A 22,728-nucleotide genomic window follows, 5' to 3' on the forward strand; every position below is an offset into this window, starting at 1 on the left:
CGGAACCTGCCCGAGAGACGTACTAGTGGTGTTGACAGAATATATGCAAAAGGAGCAAATTCTCAGGAAGGCTAGGACAATTGACCAAATAAGAATGAATGGCAAAGAGGTACAGCTTTATCAAGACCTGGCACAATCTACACTCAGGAAGAGAAGAGAGATGTTCCCAGTAACAAAACCCCTAACGGAGAAACAGATACGATACAAATGGACCTTCCCTTTCGGTCTTCTTTTTACATGGGAAGAGCATCAACACCGCATCACAACCTGCGACGAAGGCCTTAGGATCTAGGGATCTCAAGAACAAGAGCCAGAACCTCCAAACAATGGAGAAATGAACAGAAGAAGGAGAGAACCCGAAGGGATGGCAGTCGGAGAAAAGAAAGACAAGACTAAGACCCCGCAGATTAGATAAAAATTGAAACAACCCCGGCTATGGGCGTCAGACTCAAGAACAGATGGAGGGAGACACAAGGGAAAATTAATGAAAAGGGAATTGGACCCCCGTATGGGCAGGTGTCCATTCAAGGATGCAGCGGAGCAGGGGGACACCATCGGAATCCGTAACTCAAGCAGGGTTTAGGACTCCCTGCGGAACTGTACACCTGAGACGTTAGAGGGCACGGGGCAAAGGCAGAACGCCTGAGCAACCATAGGGCCCAGAGCCCTCCTCAGGGAAAAAGTTGGGTGGGGTGGGGGAGGCAGGGAGGGACGGAAGGAGGAAGGGGGGGGAGATGTGAGGGAAGTTCAAAGGGGGAAAGACACAATCAACGGAACCACAGCACGATTCAGCGGCCCACATGAAGAGCCCCATATGAAATTGCGAACCCAAGAGAAAAGATGGGGCTAAAATTCCTAACATATAACATCAGGGGCCTGAACACGCCAGTAAAAAGGAAAAAAACTGAAAACTTCCTGCAAAGAGAGAAGTTTGATATTATAATGCTCCAAGAAACACAAATACAAAAACAAGGAAGGCCCAAATCCGTATTAGAGGCTTCAACCAAATACTCCAATCCAATGACACAGAGAAAAAAAGGAGACCTGATAGCATTTGCCAACCCCCTCAATGTACAAATCAAAGAGTCACTGGCAGACAAAAATGGTAGATACTTGTTCACATCGGTCCAGATAAAAAACCGAATACTAACCTTAGCAACCATATACGCCCCGAACACGGGCCCTGATGGATTTATCAAGGAAACAATGAACTAATTAGAAAACTTTGCAAAAGGTGAAGTAATACGAACAGGAGACCTCAACCTCGCTTGGAATCACCTGGTAGACAGATCACACCCTAAACACACCCATCAAGGGACCCCTTCACCAGCGCTAAAACTGATCATGAACAGGATGGCACTATAAGACTTATGGCGGAGACTAAGAGAAACGTCCAGTGGCTACATATACCATTTGTACGTACATAATACAAGCTCCAGAATAGACTATATATGGGCCTCAGGAAGCATAGTGGGCGAGATCCAGGACATAGAGAAAGGCCATATATCACTGTCGGACCATGCCCCACTATGGATCACACTCCCCAAAATACAGAAACGCACAGGTCTCTGGCGCTGGACGCTCCCCAGAGACCTCCTACAAGACCAGAAGGAAACAATCAGGGAAAAGATAGCGGACTATTTCGAACATAACAAGCACTATCTGGGAAGCCTTTAAGTGCGGTGATAAGAGGCCAAATAATAGCGCTGAACGCACAAAAAGACAAACAACTTTACATGTGGGAAAGTGAATTAGAAAAACAACTAGAAGAAATAAGAGAAGAGATGACTAAGAACTCATCCTTGAAAACAAAGAGAGCATACCGACACGTCCAGAGCCAGATAGACATACTCCAGACCAAAAGAGCGGAAGCGCAACTACTCAACACAAAACACTGGTATGCGATGAAATGAAATAAGGCAGACAAACTACTGGCAAGACAGCTAAAAGGCAAACAGCAAGCCCGAATGGTACAAACACTAAAAGACCAGCAGGGTTCCAAGAGAACACAATCAAAAGATATAAAAGAAATATTTAGAGACTATTACCAGGAACTCTACACATCACAGAACCCGAATGAAGAGGAACAGGCAGCCTTTCTAAAGGAAGTTACGCTCCCAACCATAACAGCAGACGGAAAAATAGCACTGGGCGAACCAATAACACCAGAGGAGGTTGCTAAAGCAATCAGAGACCCACCCAGGAACAAATCTTAGGGACCGGATGGCTTTACAGCAGCCTTCTACAAAGCATATGCGGAAACAATAACACCCATCTTGACAAATCTCTTCAACACCTTTAAAGACACGGCCAACATCGCACACTTAATGAACGAAGCAAAGATCCTAGTCTTCTACAAGAAAGGGAAAGATCCAGAAAACCCGAGTTCCTATCGCCCAATAGCCCTGATGTGAAACTCTATACTAAAATGCTCGCCAATAGACTCTCACCCTTACTCCCAAAGTTAATCCATCAAGAACAAGCAGGATTCATCCCGAATAGGAAAACCCATGACAACATCAGACGGATAATTCATCTCATAGAGAAAGCCGCAATCACAAACATCCCCTCAGCAGTACTATCAGTCGATGCGGAAAAGGCGTTTGACCGGGTGGAATGGTCGATGCTATTCGCGACACTGGAGAAAATGGGCATGGGCAAATCATATATAAACATGGTTCGGGCCAATTACAATTCACCAATGGCCAGGATAGCAGTGAATGGAGAACTATCGGAACCGTTCCGAATCGGAAGGGACATCAAACAGGGCTGTCCTCTATCGCCCCTGCTATATGCAGTCTTCCTCGAACCACTACTGGCGAAGATCAGAGAGATGCCCGAAATAAAGGGTATGGAAATGGGCGGACAGATGCATAAGACGGCGGCATATGCGGATGATATGTTGATGACCATGACCGATACAATCACGTCACTCCCTATTCTCCTACCACTATTTGAGGAATTCGGAGCAATTTCAGGCCCAAAAATAAACAGGCAGAAATCATCAGTGATGGTTCTGGCAGGAGACAAAGGAGCGATATACAAAAAGACGATAGGATCTCCATTTACAGACGGCGGAAGACGGGATGAAATACTTGGGGGTCACCCTAACGGACACAATAAAGAACCTCTACGCAGGAAACTACTCGGAGCTCATAGATAAAGTGAAAAGAGACCTGAACAGATGGAACCCGTTAGCAATCTCATGGTGGGGGAGAATAACAGTCATTAAAATGACGATACTCCCTAGACTACTGTACTATTTCCAAGCACTCCCTATACGGATTCCGCCAACTTTCTTCAAGACTCTTACCAAAATTGTCACAAATTACGTCTGGCAAAACCAAACGTCAAGACTGTCACGATAGGCGCTCAGAGCACAAAAATCAGACAGAGGCATGGCACTCCCTCACTTCAAGAAATATTATGAGGCCACCCAACTATGGGTGCTGAACGAATGGATCACCAACACATCAGACAAGTGGTGGGAGGCGCAGGATAGAGCTGTAGCGAGATCAAATCTACGTCACCTACTGTGGAGCAATCCCGAGCACAGACACCAAAATCTCAAGATAAGTGAGATCATGAGCTCCATTATGGACATATGGGACAGAACGACTAAGAAAGTAATACTCACAATAGATCCTGCCCCCTTCATCCCAATCCTGGACAACCCAGACTTCCCCCCAGGGATGGGAGGAGGAGCATTCCAGAAATGGCGTGAGCTCGATTGCACAAAAGTGGGAGACATGTTTGACGGTCAACGAATCAGAACATTCAAAGAATGTCAGGACTTACTGGGCCTCACGGAAAAGGACAGATACCAGTACAAACAACTGAAGCACTGGCTCACAACTCCTAGAATAACACAGGCAATGACAAGAACGCTGACCCCGTTCGAAACATATATAATGTCCCAAACCGGCGAAAGGAAATTTGTCTCCACCCTTTATAAGTTCCTGAACATCCAGACGGAAACCATGACGTGGCAATATATGAAGAAATGGGAAATGACCCTAGGGAAACAACTAACGAGGGAACAATGGATATACATCTGGCAAATAATCCCCAAATGGACACGGTCGATACAAACAAGAGAAGCTTGGACAAAAATTATGATACAATGGCACTACACCCCGGAAAGACTCCACAGAATGTATACCACCTCGCAACCAAAATGCTGGAGGGGATGTGATGCAATGGGCTCCTGGAGACACATATGGTGGGACTGCAAGGAACTCCAACCATTCTGGGCAGAGGTAAAATCACAAATGCAGAACATTTTCAAAGGAACGGCAAACCTGGGAGAGGAAGTCTGGATGTGCGGTATGTGGGACCCTCGAGACAGGTCACTCACAAAGACACAAAAAAAGGAATTTTATGGGACTCCTTATAGCAGCATGGCTAGCGATATCCCAAAACTGGAAACGGAAATCACCCCCAACCAGTCAAGAATGGCTACACAGGATATGGACATATGTGGCAATGGAGAGAATTACATACAATATACAAGGAGACAGACAGAGATTTGCAACAGACTGGGGGGAAGCGATAGAGTATCCACAAAGCGATTACATGCTCCAATGGTGCCCACATAAACTCCAAATACTGGACTTGTTCACAGGATAACTTTGAAGCGGGAAAAGAGACTCAGTGGGACAGCTGAGTCGATATAACTGGTGTGGGGGGAGGGGGGAGGAACAGGAGTTGTTTTGAGACACTGTTGAGTGCCCATGTTTATGTTTAAAGAAATGCCAATAGAAATATCTTTTTAAAAAAAAGAAATAGGATGTAGAGAAGTTGATAGGAACTGGGGACCTCCCTCTTCACTAAAACCATTGAGGAAGACATAGCTCCTACCCTATCCATGGCCTAATCTTTTGGTATTGACTTATATAGTATAGAATCCATCTCTAGTCCCCCGAGAGAGGGAGAGAGAGAGAGAGAGAGAGAGAGAGAGAGAGAGAGAAAGAGAGGGAAAGAGAGAGAGGGAGAGAGAGAGAGAAATAAGAGAGAGAGAGAGAGAGAGAGAGAGAGAGAGAGAGAGAGAGAGAGAGAGAGAGAGAGAGAGAGAGAGAGAGAGAGAGAGAGAGAGAGAGAGACTTACTACCAACAAGTTTATGGCTTTCTCCTTTCCTGGAAACCTATATCAAGCTGGCAAGTGGGCAAGTACATCTGGATTAGCTTGGCAATACAGACTAGATGTTGCTTCAAGGGTGGTAGATCCTGATTATAGGGGGGAGGTCAAGGTGATCCTCCATAACCACAGGACCTCTGCCTAATTAGTTTAAGAGGGAGATGCCATAGCTCAGGGAGTCCTTGAAAAAGCCTTCACCCCAGTACCCCAGGAAACTGACACCGTACTCGAAGAGGTGATCAATGGGTTTTGGAGAGGCAGACCTCATTAGAGAAGAACCTGGGATTGGAGAAACTGAGGAAATGGTTCCATTACCCGATCTGGCCTTCGCTCTAAGGAATGACCCAAACCGCATAGTCGTCTTTTCGACTGGGCACTGGGCGAACCAATAACACCAGAGGAGGTTGCTAAAGCAATCAGAGACCCACCCAGGAACAAATCTTAGGGACCGGATGGCTTTACAGCAGCCTTCTACAAAGCATATGCAGAAACAATAACACCCATCTTGACAAATCTCTTCAACACCTTTAAAGACACGGCCAACATCGCACACTTAATGAACGAAGCAAAGATCCTAGTCTTCTACAAGAAAGGGAAAGATCCAGAAAACCCGAGTTCCTATCGCCCAATAGCCCTGATGCGAAACTCTATACTAAAATGCTCGCCAATAGACTCTCACCCTTACTCCCAAAGTTAATCCATCAAGAACAAGCAGGATTCATCCCGAATAGGAAAACCCATGACAACATCAGACGGATAATTCATCTCATAGAGAAAGCCGCAATCACAAACATCCCCTCAGCAGTACTATCAGTCGATGCGGAAAAGGCGTTTGACCGGGTGGAATGGTCGATGCTATTCGCGACACTGGAGAAAATGGGCATGGGCAAATCATATATAAACATGGTTCGGGCCAATTACAATTCACCAATGGCCAGGATAGCAGTGAATGGAGAACTATCAGAACCGTTCCGAATCGGAAGGGACATCAAACAGGGCTGTCCTCTATCGCCCCTGCTATATGCAGTCTTCCTCGAACCACTACTAGCGAAGATCAGAGAGATGCCCGAAATAAAGGGTATGGAAATGGGTGGACAGATGCATAAGGCGGCGGCATATGCGGATGATATGTTGATGACCATGACCGATACAATCACGTCACTCCCTATTCTCCTACCACTATTTGAGGAATTCGGAGCAATTTCAGGCCCAAAAATAAACAGGCAGAAATCATCAGTGATGGTTCTGGCAGGAGACAAACGAGCGATATACAAAAAGACGATAGGATCTCCATTTACAGACGGCGGAAGACGGGATGAAATACTTGGGGGTCACCCTAACGGACACAATAAAGAACCTCTGCACAGGAAACTACTCGGAGCTCATAGATAAAGTGAAAAGAGACCTGAACAGATGGAACCCGTTAGCAATCTCATGGTGGGGGAGAATAACAGTCATTAAAATGACGATACTCCCTAGACTACTGTACTATTTCCAAGCACTCCCTATACGGATTCCGCCAACTTTCTTCAAGACTCTTACCAAAATTGTCACAAATTACGTCTGGCAAAACCAAACGTCAAGACTGTCACGATAGGCGCTCAGAGCACAAAAATCAGACAGAGGCATGGCACTCCCTCACTTCAAGAAATATTATGAGGCCACCCAACTATGGGTGCTGAACGAATGGATCACCAACACATCAGACAAGTGGTGGGAGGCGCAGGATAGAGCTGTAGCGAGATCAAATCTACGTCACCTACTGTGGAGCAATCCCGAGCACAGACACCAACATCTCAAGATAAGTGAGATCATGAGCTCCATTATGGACATATGGGACAGAACGACTAAGAAAGGAATACTCACAATAGATCCTGCCCCCTTCATCCCAATCCTGGACAACCCAGACTTCCCCCCAGGGATGGGAGGAGGAGCATTCCAGAAATGGCGTGAGCTCGATTGCACAAAAGTGGGAGACATGTTTGACGGTCAACGAATCAGAACATTCAAAGAATGTCAGGACTTACTGGGCCTCACGGAAAAGGACAGATACCAGTACAAACAACTGAAGCACTGGCTCACAACTCCTAGAATAACACAGGCAATGACAAGAACGCTGACCCCGTTCGAAACATATATAATGTCCCAAACCGGCGAAAGGAAATTTGTCTCCACCCTTTATAAGTTCCTGAACATCCAGACGGAAACCATGACGTGGCAATATATGAAGAAATGGGAAATGACCCTAGGGAAACAACTAACGAGGGAACAATGGTATACATCTGGCAAATAATCCCCAAATGGACACGGTCGATACAAACAAGAGAAGCTTGGACAAAAATTATGATACAATGGCACTACACCCCGGAAAGACACCACAGAATGTATACCACCTCGCAACCAAAATGCTGGAGGGGATGTGATGCAATGGGCTCCTGGAGACACATATGGTGGGACTGCAAGGAACTCCAACCATTCTGGGCAGAGGTAAAATCACAAATGCAGAACATTTTCAAAGGAACGGCAAACCTGGGAGAGGAAGTCTGGATGTGCGGTATGTGGGACCCTCGAGACAGGTCACTCACAAAGACACAAAAAAAGGAATTTTATGGGACTCCTTATAGCAGCATGGCTAGCGATATCCCAAAACTGGAAACGGAAATCACCCCCAACCAGTCAAGAATGGCTACACAGGATATGGACATATGTGGCAATGGAGAGAATTACATACAATATACAAGGAGACAGACAGAGATTTGCAACAGACTGGGGGGAAGCGATAGAGTATCCACAAAGCGATTACATGCTCCAATGGTGCCTACATAAACTCCAAATACTGGACTTGTTCACAGGATAACTTTGAAGCGGGAAAAGAGACTCAGTGGGACAGCGAAGGTCGATACAACTGGTGTGGAGGGGGGAGGAACAGGAGTTGTTTTGGGACACTGTTGAGTCCCCATGTTTATGTTTAAAGAAATGCCAATAGAAATATCTTTTAAAAAAAATGAAATAGGATGTAGAGAAGTTGACAGGAACTGGGGACCTCCCTCTTCACTAAAACCATTGAGGAAGACATAGCCCCTACCCTATCCATGGCCTAATATTTTGGTATTGACTTATATAGTATAGAATCCATCTCTATTCCCCCGAGAGCGAGAGAGAGAGAGAGAGAGAGAGAAAGAGAGGGAAAGAGAGAGAGGGAGAGAGAGAGAGAGAAATAAGAGAGAGAGAGAGAGAGAGAGAGAGAGAGAGAGAGAGAGAGAGAGAGAGAGAGAGAGAGAGAGAGAGAGAGAGACACTTACTACCAACAAGTTTATGGCTTTCTCCTTTCCTGGACACCTATATCAAGCTGGCAAGTGGGCAAGTACATCTGGATTAGCTTGGCAATACAGACTAGATGTTGCTTCAAGGGTGGTAGATCCTGATTATAGGGGGGAGGTCAAGGTGATCCTCCATAACCACAGGACCTCTGCCTAATTAGTTTAAGAGGGAGATGCCATAGCTCAGGGAGTCCTTGAAAAAGCCTTCACCCCAGTACCCCAGGAAACTGACACCGTACTCGAAGAGGTGATCAATGGGTTTTGGAGAGGCAGACCTCATTAGAGAAGAACCTGCGATTGGAGAAACTGAGGAAATGGTTCCATTACCCGATCTGGCCTTCGCTCTAAGGAATGACCCAAACCGCATAGTCGTCTTTTCGAGGGTAACCATGGAGAAGTAGGGTTGTCTGTTTTTCTTTTTGAAAAAGGGTCTACTGCACTGAGGAGACGTGGGAACGGATGGGTTTCAGCAGACACAATTGGTGGTTCCTCGCAGTCATCGAAGGGGAGTGCTGGAGCCTGCCCACACCCATCTCACGTCCGCCCATCAAGGGATAGGCAAGACTCAAATCCAACTGATACTGGCCTGGAAGGTTCACCGATGTAAAGAACTGTGTTGCCATCCATGAAAAATCTGCCAGAAAACCGCAACCTCTCCAGTTTCCCCAGCACCATTGCAACCACTTCCCATAATTGGCATCCCCTTTTCTAGAATAGCTATGGACATAGTAGGCCCACTACAACCATAAAAACTGGGGAACAAATATACACTAGTGATGGTTGACTACAACACCCTGTACCCTAAGGCCTTTCCTCTCCAGAACAACACTAGCGAACAGATCCTTAAAAACCTCCTACCTTTTCTATAGAGAGTAGGGTTACCCAAAGAAATCCTCAACAACCATGGCACTACTTTTATGTCAAAAACCATGAGTGAGGTAAAGAAAATGCTAAATAGCAAACACTTCATGCCTCAGTTTATCATCCCCAAATGGATGGCCTTATGAGAGAATTCTCCACAAGTTAGTAGAGACTGATGGCAGAAGCGGGGACATAATGATGCCAATGCACTATTTGCAGTCAGGAAAACCCCTCAGGCATCTCTAGGCTATTCATCGTTTGAATTCCTGTATGAGAGAGAGCCTCAGGACATATTAGATATGTTGAAAGAGACATAGGAGGAAAGGAAAGAAGCCATCCTACCCATTTCCAAGACAGCTCAGAAGTTAAAATCCCATATGTATGCTGTTAAGGAAATTGTCAAATATCACCTCGAACATTAAAAAATACAACATGATAACCGCTTGTCCATCATGTATGTTTTTATTGGTGAATATGTCCTAGTTCTCCTTCCCACACTAGAGAACAAAATGATATTTAAGTGGTATGAGCCCTACAGGATTCTTAAAAAGAAAGGCTGCTGAAAGTATGAAGTGGCCCAACCAGACAGAAGGCCGAAAATCCAGATTTACCATATTAACCTGTTGAAGTAGTGGAAGGTCGACCCAGTGGAGGAGACTACGCTGACTCTGGCCACCTTCCTTTCTCGACCAACAGCTAATCTCTAACAAGCTACCACTCTCCCAACAGAAAGATCTCCACAACCTTTTAGACCAATTTCCAAAGGTCTTTTTTCAGAACAACCTGACTGAGTGCAGAATTTCTTTCATTAAAACCGAACCCCAGCCAGTCAAACAGTAAACATAAAGCCTTAGTAGATCCTGGATGAAAGGATGACAATTATCCAGACTCAAAGAGATGCTCAAGGCCACAACCATTTAGCCCTCAGAGTGTCCTTGGTTGTCCCCATTGTCCTTGTATCCAAACCAGACAAGTCTTAAAGATTTTGCATAGACTTTGGAAAATTACATTCTAACTCCACCTTTCACAATTACACTATGCCCAGAATTGAAAAACTCATTGAGAAGCTCGGTTTGTCATGTATATATTCCTGCTACACCTAACCAAAGGTTACTGGCAGGTGACCCTAGAGCCCACCGATAGGGAATAAAATGACTTTTACACTCCTCTGTTTTTTTTAAATTTAAGGTGCTGCCTTTTGGATTACACAGTGCTTCTGCCACGTTTCAACGAGTGATGGGCAAAATATTAAGAACATTTTCTTGCTTCTGCTGAGCTTCTTCAGATGACATAATCCCTCTATGGCCTTGCCCCTCCCTACCTATCCTCCCTCCTCACTTTTTATACTCCTTCTCGTTCACTCCGTTCCGCGGATCTCTTCCTTCTCTCTCCTTCTCCTCCACCCTGTGCCCCTTCCCGCTTCCGCTCCTTCCAACTTCTCCCTCCCTTCCATTGGAACCGCCTTCCCCTCCCCGTCCACTCAATTACCTCCTACCCCTCATTGCGCACTTCTCTAAAATCTTATCTCTTCCACTCACCCCCTAGCATCCTTTTAGTTCTTCTCTCACTACTGACTCTACCTCTACCTACTCCTCCTACCCCCTCTCTCACTTAGTCCCTCTCCATCAGCACCTTTCCTCATCCATAATGTAAATTGTTCCTTGTACTTTTTCTGGTTCAGATTCATTTGTCATGTATTGCTTGTTGTATTATGCGTGTTCCTCTTGAAGGTACTTGAGCAAAGGGAAGTGCAGTTGTTCTGCAATGCATCTTCTGTTTTACAGTTTTGGCAGATCCAGATCCTAGGCCTAAGTATTTGTATGTACTGCCAGTGAGTGCCTAAGCACCATGGACATCCACAGAGTCCTTGATTGATCCGAGTAGGGCATTGGAATACCTGCACTTTTAAAACACCCACTACTATCCTGGTGTTTCCAGGAGTTAGTGTACATTTCTGTATTCTGCTGGTGATGGGGATGGAACCAGTCGCAATAATGAATGATCCCTTATACAGAGCATCCATCCTTACCTTTGAATTGCCTACTTTAAACTATTGCTTTCTATTATTTTGAATGGCAGAGGGTGGAAAAAATCAAGCACGGCTAGACGACCCCAATTACATGCCAACAGACTCTTCATCTGTGCCTGCTCTAAGCTTATCACCACAACCCACTGCAATTGGTAGCTTGCCACCAATGCATGTTACTGTGGTTATTCTCACATTAATGAAAATAGACCTGAAGAGAGACAATTCTGCATTTAAGTGTGAAATGCTCTACTCTAACATAGATGTGTATACAAGGGAAACCCTTGCCCGATAATGTAACAAGAAACCATGCCTCTCAAGCAGTTGCATGAGGCCACCATAAACACTCTTACCAAACCAATAAAAGTGAAGGAGATTGTATGTGTAATTGACATGCATCCTACATCCAAGGGTCGCACTGGAGGCCCTGCTATGTTAGCCGCACAGCCCACCCCAACACATAGAAGTTGAGTGGTCAAGCAAACTGGACCCCAAAAAGGTGCGGAAGGAAACAAGAAAAACTGTACCAGTACACCAAATTCTCCGGCTGTACACAGGTCAGGGAAATAGTGAACCTAAGTGGAGGATTAGTGATGGCAGTTGCCAAGGGGCCGGAAGTTTGTTAGTTTCATACTCCCAGTTTTAAGAGAAGAGAAGGCAATACGAGTCCATGCTCAACAACACAGGATTGTAAAAGGTCCACACCCACTGGCCTAGGATGCCTTCAGAAGTTCACACCTGATAGCACCAGGGATCTATTCAAATGCCCACAGCCAACGGCACAAGGACACTTTGCCAATGTCCACACCCAACAGTATAAGGATGAAGAGCAGACTAAAACACCAGAGCAACCCAAAGGAAATGCAGGCAGTGGGAGACGGCATAAAGAAAGGCAGGAACACATGAAAACCCATAGAACAAGCACTCATGGTTTCTGAACAGAATAATGAATGAGTAATGTGGGACTTGTAGGGCTCAGAGAGAACAAGAGAGTAGACCGGAATAAAGGCATCAGAAGAACAATGGAAACAAATGTATCTAGAAAGCAATATATCTGAAATATTGCTGAAATCAGGCAAGGGTAAAAGTGGGTACGGGACAAACAACATGAACACAAAACCCAAGAGCATGATAATTGCTGAAGGTCAAATCACTACAATCACAAATGAACAGTGCACGTGGGAAATCCAGAGGAAGTCCAGTAAAAAGGAGGTCCGCAAATGCAGGCCAGAGGAATGAAGGTCTGGATTGCACCAGATTAACTGCCTGATTCATGGAATTATTTGTGCCGAAAACAGGGATTTGTGCGCCATTCTGCCCGCAAATCCCTGTTTGACAAATGGGGATTTGTGGGCAGAACGGCACACAAATCCCTGTTTTCGGCGCAAACAATTCCACGAATCAGGCCCTTAATTACTGTTATTCACTGTGAGCCAAGACTGTGATGGTCTTTTTCATACAGTCTGACACAGTGAGATGGTGGGTAATGCAATCCAGAGCAATCAAGCAAAAATCCATTGAGATTGAGGGTGTAGGCATCATGCTAGGACCCATTCACATACTTCATATACTGCTCTGCAGGGAAAAACATATGAGGCACGTGGAAAAACCCAGGAAACACCACTTCACCACTAACAAGATAGGAAAACGTGTCTGATTTGTATAGAGAATGTGTCCCAGTCCTCACAGCACAGTCCCTGAAAGTATGGGAGGAGGCACTGAAGGACTGCCTAGTACTGACCTCAACTGGCAAAGCCCTGAATGCATTATTACTGAAACAATCTAAGGATGCTCTGGACAGTGATTTCTATAGGCCACTCTCATTGATTAACACAGATGTAAAAAACATCTTTTCGTAGATTTTAACTGGCATGTTGCTTAAACATATGTCCTTTCTGACTCACCAGACCATTTTGGAATTATTGTGAGTAGGTGTACCGCTATCACTCTTCGGCAACCCTTCTGTGCCCTTCCATACCTCAATCCCGAGAAGCAGATTGTTGTTTTACATTTATAAACTGAGAAATCTTTTGATTCTGTATCATGGGGCACCTTCTTAATCTTCTAGAGATAATGAGGATATATGGATACCTCCCACAGACAATTCAGCTGTAATACACTGAGTCAGTGCATAGGGCCTGGACAGTGGTCTGTCAGTCAAAGATGTTGTTTATGCCAGGAATCATGGCAGATCTGCCCCCTCTCTCTATGTTGTATCTTGCCATGGAGCTGTTGGCCCCTTTGTTAAGGGTGGGTCATAACCATCAATGGCCCGCTTGCTATCACTCATGAAGTTGTCAAATTTCAGGATTTTTCTGGGTTGCAGAATAGTAGGTAACATTATGACTTTTGCCTCCCTATAGACTCCACTCATCTTTGAGGTGACTTTGGGGATTATTGGTGGGTAGCTGAGACCCTAAAATATCTGGGAGTGTGGGTCTGCAGGAGTGACATCAGGTTACTGGAGAGCAATAGGTTCACCTATTTAGACACTTTGCAAGTTAAAAAATTGGTGTGTTTGCCGCGCCCTGTCTTAAGAAAACTCTCAAGTTCAAGATGACAATTCTCCCTGAATATTGCATTACTTTTAGAATATTCCAGTTTGCCTAAGATGTGCGTTCTTTAAGAAGTTGCACCCTCTCTTGAAACATCTGGCACAGATTCTGCAGGGAAATGATATAACAAAGAGAAGGGCAGAATCAGAATGTGAAATGCTAAAATGGTGCCTTGCTGTGTTTATCTATGGTTTAATTTATCTCCAACTATGGACAGAAAGTGGGTCCCTTACTGCGCTAAAACACTGAGGTACTTTATAGAACTCTGCAAACAAGAAATATGGAGCCTGGGAAATGCAGAATTACAGTTCTTCTAAAACAATACATAACATCATTCCCTACAAATTGTGGGGAGGAGAGTGAAAAAAGCCAATGAAATGGCACCAGTTCCTACATTATCTGTATTATGCATTATACTTGCATATTAGAATGCATACAGGGAATACATTACTATTTAATTTGCATGGCCAGATAGCAGTTATTGTTTTTGCTTGGTCAAATCATGTTGTGGCTGGTTCTCCAGTGTGTCTGATAAGCTATATTTCTTTTCAACCTACAGGAAACACATTGCTGAGGGGGGAGACCTAGGCTTCCACAGGCATCAGCTCGACCTCTTATCCAGCCATCCAAAAACATTAAGTTTAGTGCAATGGAAGGTACATGTGTTCAGGGCTTAGGAAAATAGCTTATATATTAATCCTTGCATCATAGTAGAGAAACATCTATGGTGCTACAGCTGACAAAGATCTGAAATGCTCAAATAATGAACAAGTCTGCTGTCCAACCCGGTGACTTCAAAGGAAATTAATTGCACTTAAGCATTTTAACTCTAAACTCTCCATACAAATTCACCATCTGGAGTTAACGGAAACACAAACAAAGGGACGTTTCAGACCACCCTACTCATTATTAGATTCACAAATGGCCTTTGGGAACTGCTCATATGATTCATTGAGTTCCAGCTAAGTAGGGAAACTGATGTAGATAATGAGGCTTGATCTGGTTAATGTTGATTAATATTGCATTGGCAAACACATTGTGAAGCTCCCTGATCTGATGTCTCTTGACATGACTTACAGACTGAGCTCGAGATGGATTGAGGCTGAAGTGTGTTAGGCCCTGGGTTCGAGTTTTTAATAGGTAGTGAGCCAGCCAACAAAATGAAACCCATGGTGTAAAGTTGAGCTTTAGCGAGCCATATAGTATTTTGAACCAAACGAGATTTCATCCATATCTCGACAGTACTCAATTTACTTGCCTGAGTAAATTCAACCAATTCATTATCTGAGGAGGCAATTTCCTCTAATGCTGGGACATCAGAAATTATTTTCATAATGGATTGTCGATTTAAATCATATTGGATGAATGGCAACGGTCTGCAAGATAGAAGAAATGAAAAGAGAGCTGCACGTTTTGTAGACCGTGTGGCTTGGTGTTTTCAGTGAGCCAAAGTGTAATGATTTCAGTCTGATTTTGCCATTTGAGGATTTCTAACCTCTTTGTTAGTCTTTAAAGCAGTATCGATCAAACGTAATATCTCAGGGGCAAGAGAGGCTAGAGTAAAGGTCCCTTTAGGTGTACTGTAGGTCGTATCAGGGATTGTTATAGTCTTCTGTGTTTGTTCTGGCAGTGGATTTGAATAGGAACTTTGAGCATTCTCGCCCTTCTTTGCAGTAGTGTGATCGGGTCTCAGCTGAGACACAGAGGCATGTTGGGAGAGAAGGCCTGTATTTTGATTTATGGGCTGTTTGACTGATTGTTTATCCATGGGCAGAGTAAGATATTTTTCTTGACGGTTGAGCGGTCATGTAAACATCAACCGTTTTCCAAATTTCCTGCCTATATAAATCATTAGGAAATTGTGGGGGGACTTGATTAGGTGATGCAGCCTGGATTGGGAAACAAGCATCTTGAGAAGATAATAAGAAAATGTGCTCATTAGTGGTCGCAGCTGTGGCTGCAGCAACCAGTTGATGAAGCGGAGCATATGAAGGAATGCTCAGATTGGTAATGGGAATAGTTAGCAGTTTTCTGTTAAGTGCTTGTTGAGCATATTTCTTTGTCACTGCCTTGAAAGCTGTGGACATAGCTCTTTTCGGTTGATTTATTGATTTGATACATTGTTTAGTCTTCGTCATAAGTGTTTTCATAGATTTTCATTTTTTTATTTTTTGGTTTGTAAAATGAGAGAGGACTTGAATACTTCAGAGAGAGGTTTATAGGCATGGAAAATTTGGCACATTTGCTAACAGACAGAGGAGAAGAGTTCTCTTTTATAAGGTGGTATTTGTGCCACCTCCACATTTGGTATTGTTACAGTCCCATCCTGAATGATAGCAGCAAAGTGTGGTAGCGTAGTTGGCATGCTTTCAGGAGCTTGAGGCTCCGCAGCTGGAAAAAAGTATCTAAGTCATGCATACAAATATTACTCTAGCAAGATACAGAAATCATGGGAGTGTTTGATCGAGGGAGTGCGTCATGAACTCATGCTTCAATACTCTGAGAATTACATATGTTGTTTGCCAAATTAATATCGTGTCCAATTGCACAGCCTGATGAGTGAGTTTGGTATCCAGAGTATCAAAAAGACTGGTCATCGAGTGTATGGCCAGGTTCATGGCATTTAAAGTTTAGTGGAAGATTCCAATTGACTGGGGGGTTTAAAACAAGGTGATGATTCCCGTGGTTTACAAGGAGTGGGAGCTGAATAGGATACCGCTATGGTGGAATTTGGATGAATATAATCAGGGTAAAGATCTGGAGATCTGGAAAGATTATGAGAAGTGCCATGCGCCAAGAAGCATGAGCCATTTGATTCTAGATCAATCACTGCCATGTCAGTTTGCTCCAGTTGATTTATGTTATTATTAACAGATTGTTTCAAATCTGTAGGAGCATTATTCAGTAAAGCACTATTTGTTAATGAAATATTTGAATTAGGATCCATTTGTGAAGCATTCAAAAGCAGAGGCTTTGTGGTTGGTATGGTTGCAGAGGGTACAGTTATATGTGGCACAGGGCCGTTGGAAGGATTAATCTGGGCCACTGCAGACTCTGAGTTTGTTGGTGGTTTGGACGGACCAGGATCCGCATTTTGCAAATAGGTCGATGACTCACCAATACAAACGGGTGCCAGTCCATGGCTAGTGTCCGGCTCCTTTTAAAATGTGCGTATATCCATGTTCGTGTTTGGTTTAGTCGAGGAGAGCGTCAGCTTCTTTATAATATAATGGCGTAGAGCATGACTGTTTAGGATCTTTTCACTTGACATGGGCAACCGATGGCGAGAGCTGATCATTCTCGTTGTGAACAAGGGCTGGAGGAGGCATACCATTCCTCTATGTAAATACACTGCAGTGCATTTTCTCAAGCAAGATGACATTTTTTTTTTACAAACAATGGATTTGGTTAACGGCCCTTCAGCTGAGTAAGGATGATTATGTAAACCAATGTAAAAAACAATGGCCCTTTCCAATTCGCGAGGGTACCAACGGAAGAGACGCCTGACTGCAACAATGCGACAAGCGCGACAAAGCGGCAAAGCGGGTACTTCTGGGTAGTTCGCTTGGGTCCGTGAAGTTAAAGAGCTAACACGCTCTTTATAATACCATTGAGCAGGTTGTAGTTGCCAAATTCACACAGAGTAAAGCAGAGTGAGTGGCCAAGCGGGTACTTCCGGGTACTTCGGTTGGGTGGGCGCCTTCCTTTTGAAGTATTCTTCAAAGGAAGTTCGGAACAATACAGCTACTGCCCAAATGTACGCTGGTGGAACGGGCCAGAAGGGTCCAAAACCTAGCCCATCAATGGCTGTGAAGGAAGAATTTACCAGAGGTTCTGGAGGGCATAGTATTAGATCATTATATTAATACCTCTTCAGAGAGCTCTGTTAAAGTAACAATTACCCTCTTTAGAAGCAGCCATCCAAATTGCCCAAGACAGTTCCGAAGCCTATAAATTCCTTAGCCAACGCAGGGGGGAAGGTTCCTGAACCTAGGAAAGATCTTAAAACTCTGGTTAGGGTTAGAGTTATTCATCCATCCCCGATCAAGGAGCAAGACATTCCACCTTCTCTTCTGGCTAAAAAGAGGCATCTGATGACCATTACCCATGCGTTCCTCAAAAGCCCAGGGAGGTTAATTGAGGAAGGGGGTAACAGGTCAAGACTCATTCCCCCTACTATCCTCTCCTTCTCGTGCAGGTAGAAGGGACACTTAGCACACACCGGTCCCACTAATAAAATAGAAGAACCTAGGAAGATAGGTTGTACAGATATGGAGGAGTGGGCAGACTGGGAAAAACCCCTAGAAACTAATCTGGAAGTAGCTGATGTCCTCTTGTGCCGGGACAAACCTTTCCAGGCACGTGAGAAGGTACAGATGGATGACACATTTGGCAAAGCCCTAATAGACTCTGGCAGTGACAACCAACCCCAAAGAGGGCAAATCAGAATAACATTCCCCTTTATCATCATGGCAGAAATTTCCAGAAGGTGAACATAAACTAACATGGGACTGGGAGAAAGGTGTTTTCACCCAAGTTGTACCTCAGGAAGGGAGCTTTGATTTAAGGGGAAGGTTATGTGATGAATCCAAGGGGACCCAACCTCTTTGGCACTAGAGATCTTTAGGACTAGGGAGGTGAGCAAGCTATGCAACACCCTCCATAGGGGACAGAGCAAATGGGATCCCACTGGGCTTGACCCTCCTCCTCTAGGGACAGAGAATGCTCGATTGACAGCACTCCCCTTTCCTTACAGTCGGATATGTTTGTTGAATACATGGAGACTAAGCAGGATCATTATGGGACCCTTTAAAGGGTGAGGTTGGATTTCTGACCTGCATATGGTGCCACGTTTCTCTGTACACATGACCAACCTGATTGTTTCTTCCAATCCATGGAAGAACCTAAAGACAGTCCCAGAGCCAACAAGGAGAACATCCTACAAAAAGAACAAACCTCAGCCAAGTGGAGCTGTACAAGGGAGGAGACCTGCACCATATGTAAACAGAGGTGGGAGAATGATGTCTGAGCTCTGACAAAGGCAGCGTTCCCAAGAACCGTGGGGCCCCTGAGGCTAGAAGCACTGAACTGATAACCAACGGACACTGCTTCTGGAGATGCTGAGGCTGCCAATTCCCACACAGGGAATCTAACCCAGGCTGAAGCCGGGGACGGATGAACCAAAGAACTACCAGGGTCTGGCAAGCCATAGTCAAAAAAGGGTCTGGCAAGCCATAGCCAAAAAAGTGCCAACCGATGAACAGCAGGGGAGAGACATATCCATAGCCTGTGAGGGGCAAGTCAGAAATCTGCTGGGTATAGAAAAGCCCATAGACCAATTAGAACCAAAGAAGGAACCATGGAAGCAAGTCAGAGACTTTTCGCATACACAATGGAGGAACTGTGAAACCAGGAGGGCTGCTGATGCCCCCATAGCTTATGAGAGGCTGAGCAAAGAATCAAAAGGGTTGGGAAGACCCTTAGCCCATGAAGGGCCAACTGAGGAGCTCCGGGGGTGAGAGACGCTCATAGCTACAGAACAGACACTATAAACTGTGCAAAAGAAGCCCCTGGCCAACCCGGGGCTATAGAGAGCAAAACAGTCAACTGGTGGAACTGAATCAAGAAACCCCAAGGACTACAGTAGCATGACAAGGGTTAACCAATGAACAGCAGGATAGTGAAATGCCCTTAACTAACAGTACTGGGCGGGTGACGCAGAATATCCAGTAATGGTCAGAGATCAGCCTTCTGGAAAGTTGCCTGTTCGAAACCTTATGGAACAAACTTGTTTGTGGCATTATGCTGATGTGGAAAGATGCTTTCCTTTAAAATTTAAGAGACAGGAAGTTTGCTGTGAAGAAACCTTGCCTAAGAGTCTTTAGAGATATCATGTATCAGTGGATGGAGGTCAGAAACCAGCCTCTTCTAAAGTTACATGGGTGGAGTAACCCTGAGAAAAGAATCAGCTTATAATACATTATTTTATCCTCTTTCTTTCCAGAGAAGGTTAGTGATAGGTCAGGTTAGGCTTTGGACCTCTGACTTTACTTATCTTCTGACATCCTGACAAGTACCCTTTTTTGTTTTGTAGGTTAGGGATTTAATTTTAGCAATAGGAGCTAGGGAAGGTTATGCTTTATGTTTTCTAATAAATATCTCTTTGAATCATGGCTTTGTGTCAGTCTCCTATAACACAATGTTTGAAGAGTTATATTGTGATCAAACGAAGCAAGAAGTGCCAAAGGGGTTAGTAAGTGCACAACCAAGTACATTTTAAAATGTTTTATGAGATTCAACAGGCTTATCTTGTGTGGTTGAGTTGCATAAAACCTTTTATAGTGTACTGGGTTGTGCACTTACTATCCCCTTTGGCACTACTTGTCTGAGAAATGTGAAAACATAACTGTATGTTAAAAACTGCAAAAGTGCTTGATGTGCAAGTTGATGTACATAAAAAAATGTTTTAAGCTGTGAATATATGTATATTCTTTGGAGCACAATAAAGACAAGATTTGTTAGAAATATATCATGAGTGGTTGTGGCTGAATGAGATTGAGAATATAAAACTTACTTTGCCCAGTGAGCACACACAATGATAGATATAATAAGGTCAAGACAATGGTGTAATGCCCCTCTTTGGTGTCATGGTGTTTTTCCTTAATGATGTCATGCAAGTTGAATTTGCCCTGCACATCCTTTTTCGATTTTTAATTATCAACAGTTGCTTGAAATGTTCTTTCTTGATGGCACACATTCTGAATATCATCAAGCCATTATGCAGTGCTGTCCTGCCCCAAATGAAAACTCAATCGATTACTGGTAAGCGTTTGCTCCACAAACAAACATTTAAATTAAGTCAGGGTACTTTTTCAGAAACAATTCATTTTTGGTATCCTGTTGGTTATGCCTCATGACCTCACTGTAAATACAGTGCAGCTGGGCTTAAGCACACATTTTTAGAGTGCCCTATGTTGATTGTGTTTCTGGAACAATTAATATTTCAATGTAATAGTATACAGAACTACAAGACTTTGTGTGACACTTATAATGTTGTCTTTGAATGGCCGAGGACCATTTTGTGATAGAAAATGATTTAATCACAATGGGGATAGTTATAGCTAGAAATCATATAGTAATGGTAAGATGGCATTTTATACATGTTCTAATGAGAAAAAGCTTGTTTCCAGAAATGTAACCATATTCATCATTTTCAAAAAAATATGGGTGTCTCTTCATGGTTACTTAAATTAATAAACCCATTTTTTGTTGGGTTGAACTGAACTGTATTTTGCACTTCATTACTAATTTAATATTAATATTCATTGGTGTAATTCTGTGGTTTTGTACTTTAAACAATGTTTTCTTTTGTGGTAAAAGATGCTGTCATGCTTTCTCTTGGAAATAAAAACAATAAGAAATAGGGCTGTCATTGTGCAGGCCAATTTCATTTACATAAAGGAAAGATATTTTGGGCAATAGCTGGTTGGTAAATACCTTCCTATGTACACTTTAGTCTGAACCAAAAATAGAGAAAAAACAATATATTGTAACTAATTGTGTATGATCACTTTAAGCAATGTCTATTCCATTTGCATGGAAATGCAGTTCTAAAACCTGTCACTAAACTGAGGTGGATTTTGTAAAATGCATAACTATATCATGTTTTCTGGTCATACCTTACATTTTCTGATCACTATACCTTTCGAAATTATTTGCAATATTTGGAGGTTTGAACTGAACAATGACTTGATGGAACCCAAACATAGTATGTAAGAAAGAGGCCAGTGACTATCTAGGATAATTTTAATAACTATATTAAGTATACATTTTTTGGCAATAACAAGTTGCTAAATTTCATTTTAGGTACAGTTGTTGTGGGAAAATACCAATATCATCTATATTTTCATTTTGAACACTTAAGCAAAGTCATTTCCACATATATTGAAATCACCTTTCAAAATGAGCTAGTTAATAGTAGTGCATTTTAGAACATGTTTGCCTATTTTAGTTTTTGTGGTGAATATTTCACATTTGCTTATGTAATCATTGAAAAACATACTTCCTGTGCTAGGTGGACCTGTAGAGACTTCGGTGACTTCAGTGGTTTCCATGGGTGGAGGCATTGTTGCTAGATAAAAAGATGTATTATATTCAGAAAATGGCTAGTATTGTATTCTGCAACATACTTTTTAAAAGAACTTTGAAATGTATACTTTTAAATGAAGCAAAACTACAAAAAGCAAGAGCAATTGATCATCTATTTTTTCTCTCCCACCCTGTATGGCTAATCATTATAAGTAATTAAGTCACACTGTTCGCAGTCATTGCTCTGCATGAAAATACGATTGCATTAAAACTGCAGAATTATTTGGGAAACACCATTAAATAAAAAGTATCATTACATTTCATTTAAATGAAATATTTCCCCTTTACATCATAAGTACATTTCACATTTCAATACACCTCTGAGAATCTATTGAAAACATGTCATACTGCAGCCTGAAAATGTTTGGTGTTCTCCTTTTCTCTATCCTGTGTGGAAACATGGCTGCCTTTACATAATGTTAATATTATTTATAAAAGGGTAAGGGAGTAATTGTGATCAATAATTGATTTTCTAAATCAAGCATTACAGTTCACATATGGTTCATTTGAAATGTCTAGTCAATTATTATGGAGATAACGTTTTCACATTTAAGAATAGAGGAATGTGATGGCTGCTAGGAATCAACTTTGAATTAGCTTATCTTTGTGACAATCTTGACGTAAGAATTGTTGATGTGTCAAGCTTGGACAACCTGTATTTAAATGCCAGTGAGACCTGAT

The 22,728-nt window shown here is 43.2% G+C and overlaps 1 protein-coding gene across 50 annotated transcripts in view; it reads right to left on the minus strand.

The window, feature by feature from the left end:
* The window catches only part of LOC138513982 (mucin-19), a 1,848,798-nt gene that overhangs the window by 199,428 nt on the left and 1,626,642 nt on the right, over positions 1-22,728 (minus strand). For all 50 annotated transcript variants that reach the window (XM_069629210.1, XM_069629207.1, XM_069629194.1 and 47 more), the window contains one exon: positions 21,962-22,030. In XM_069629210.1, coding sequence (XP_069485311.1) covers positions 21,962-22,030 — 69 coding nt within the window. The remainder of the gene's footprint in view (positions 1-21,961; positions 22,031-22,728) is intronic.

Source organism: Ambystoma mexicanum, chromosome 12 (assembly GCF_040938575.1).
Source record: "Ambystoma mexicanum isolate Mex_15411 chromosome 12, UKY_AmexF1_1, whole genome shotgun sequence".
In the NCBI taxonomy this organism is placed as follows: domain Eukaryota; kingdom Metazoa; phylum Chordata; class Amphibia; order Caudata; family Ambystomatidae; genus Ambystoma; species Ambystoma mexicanum.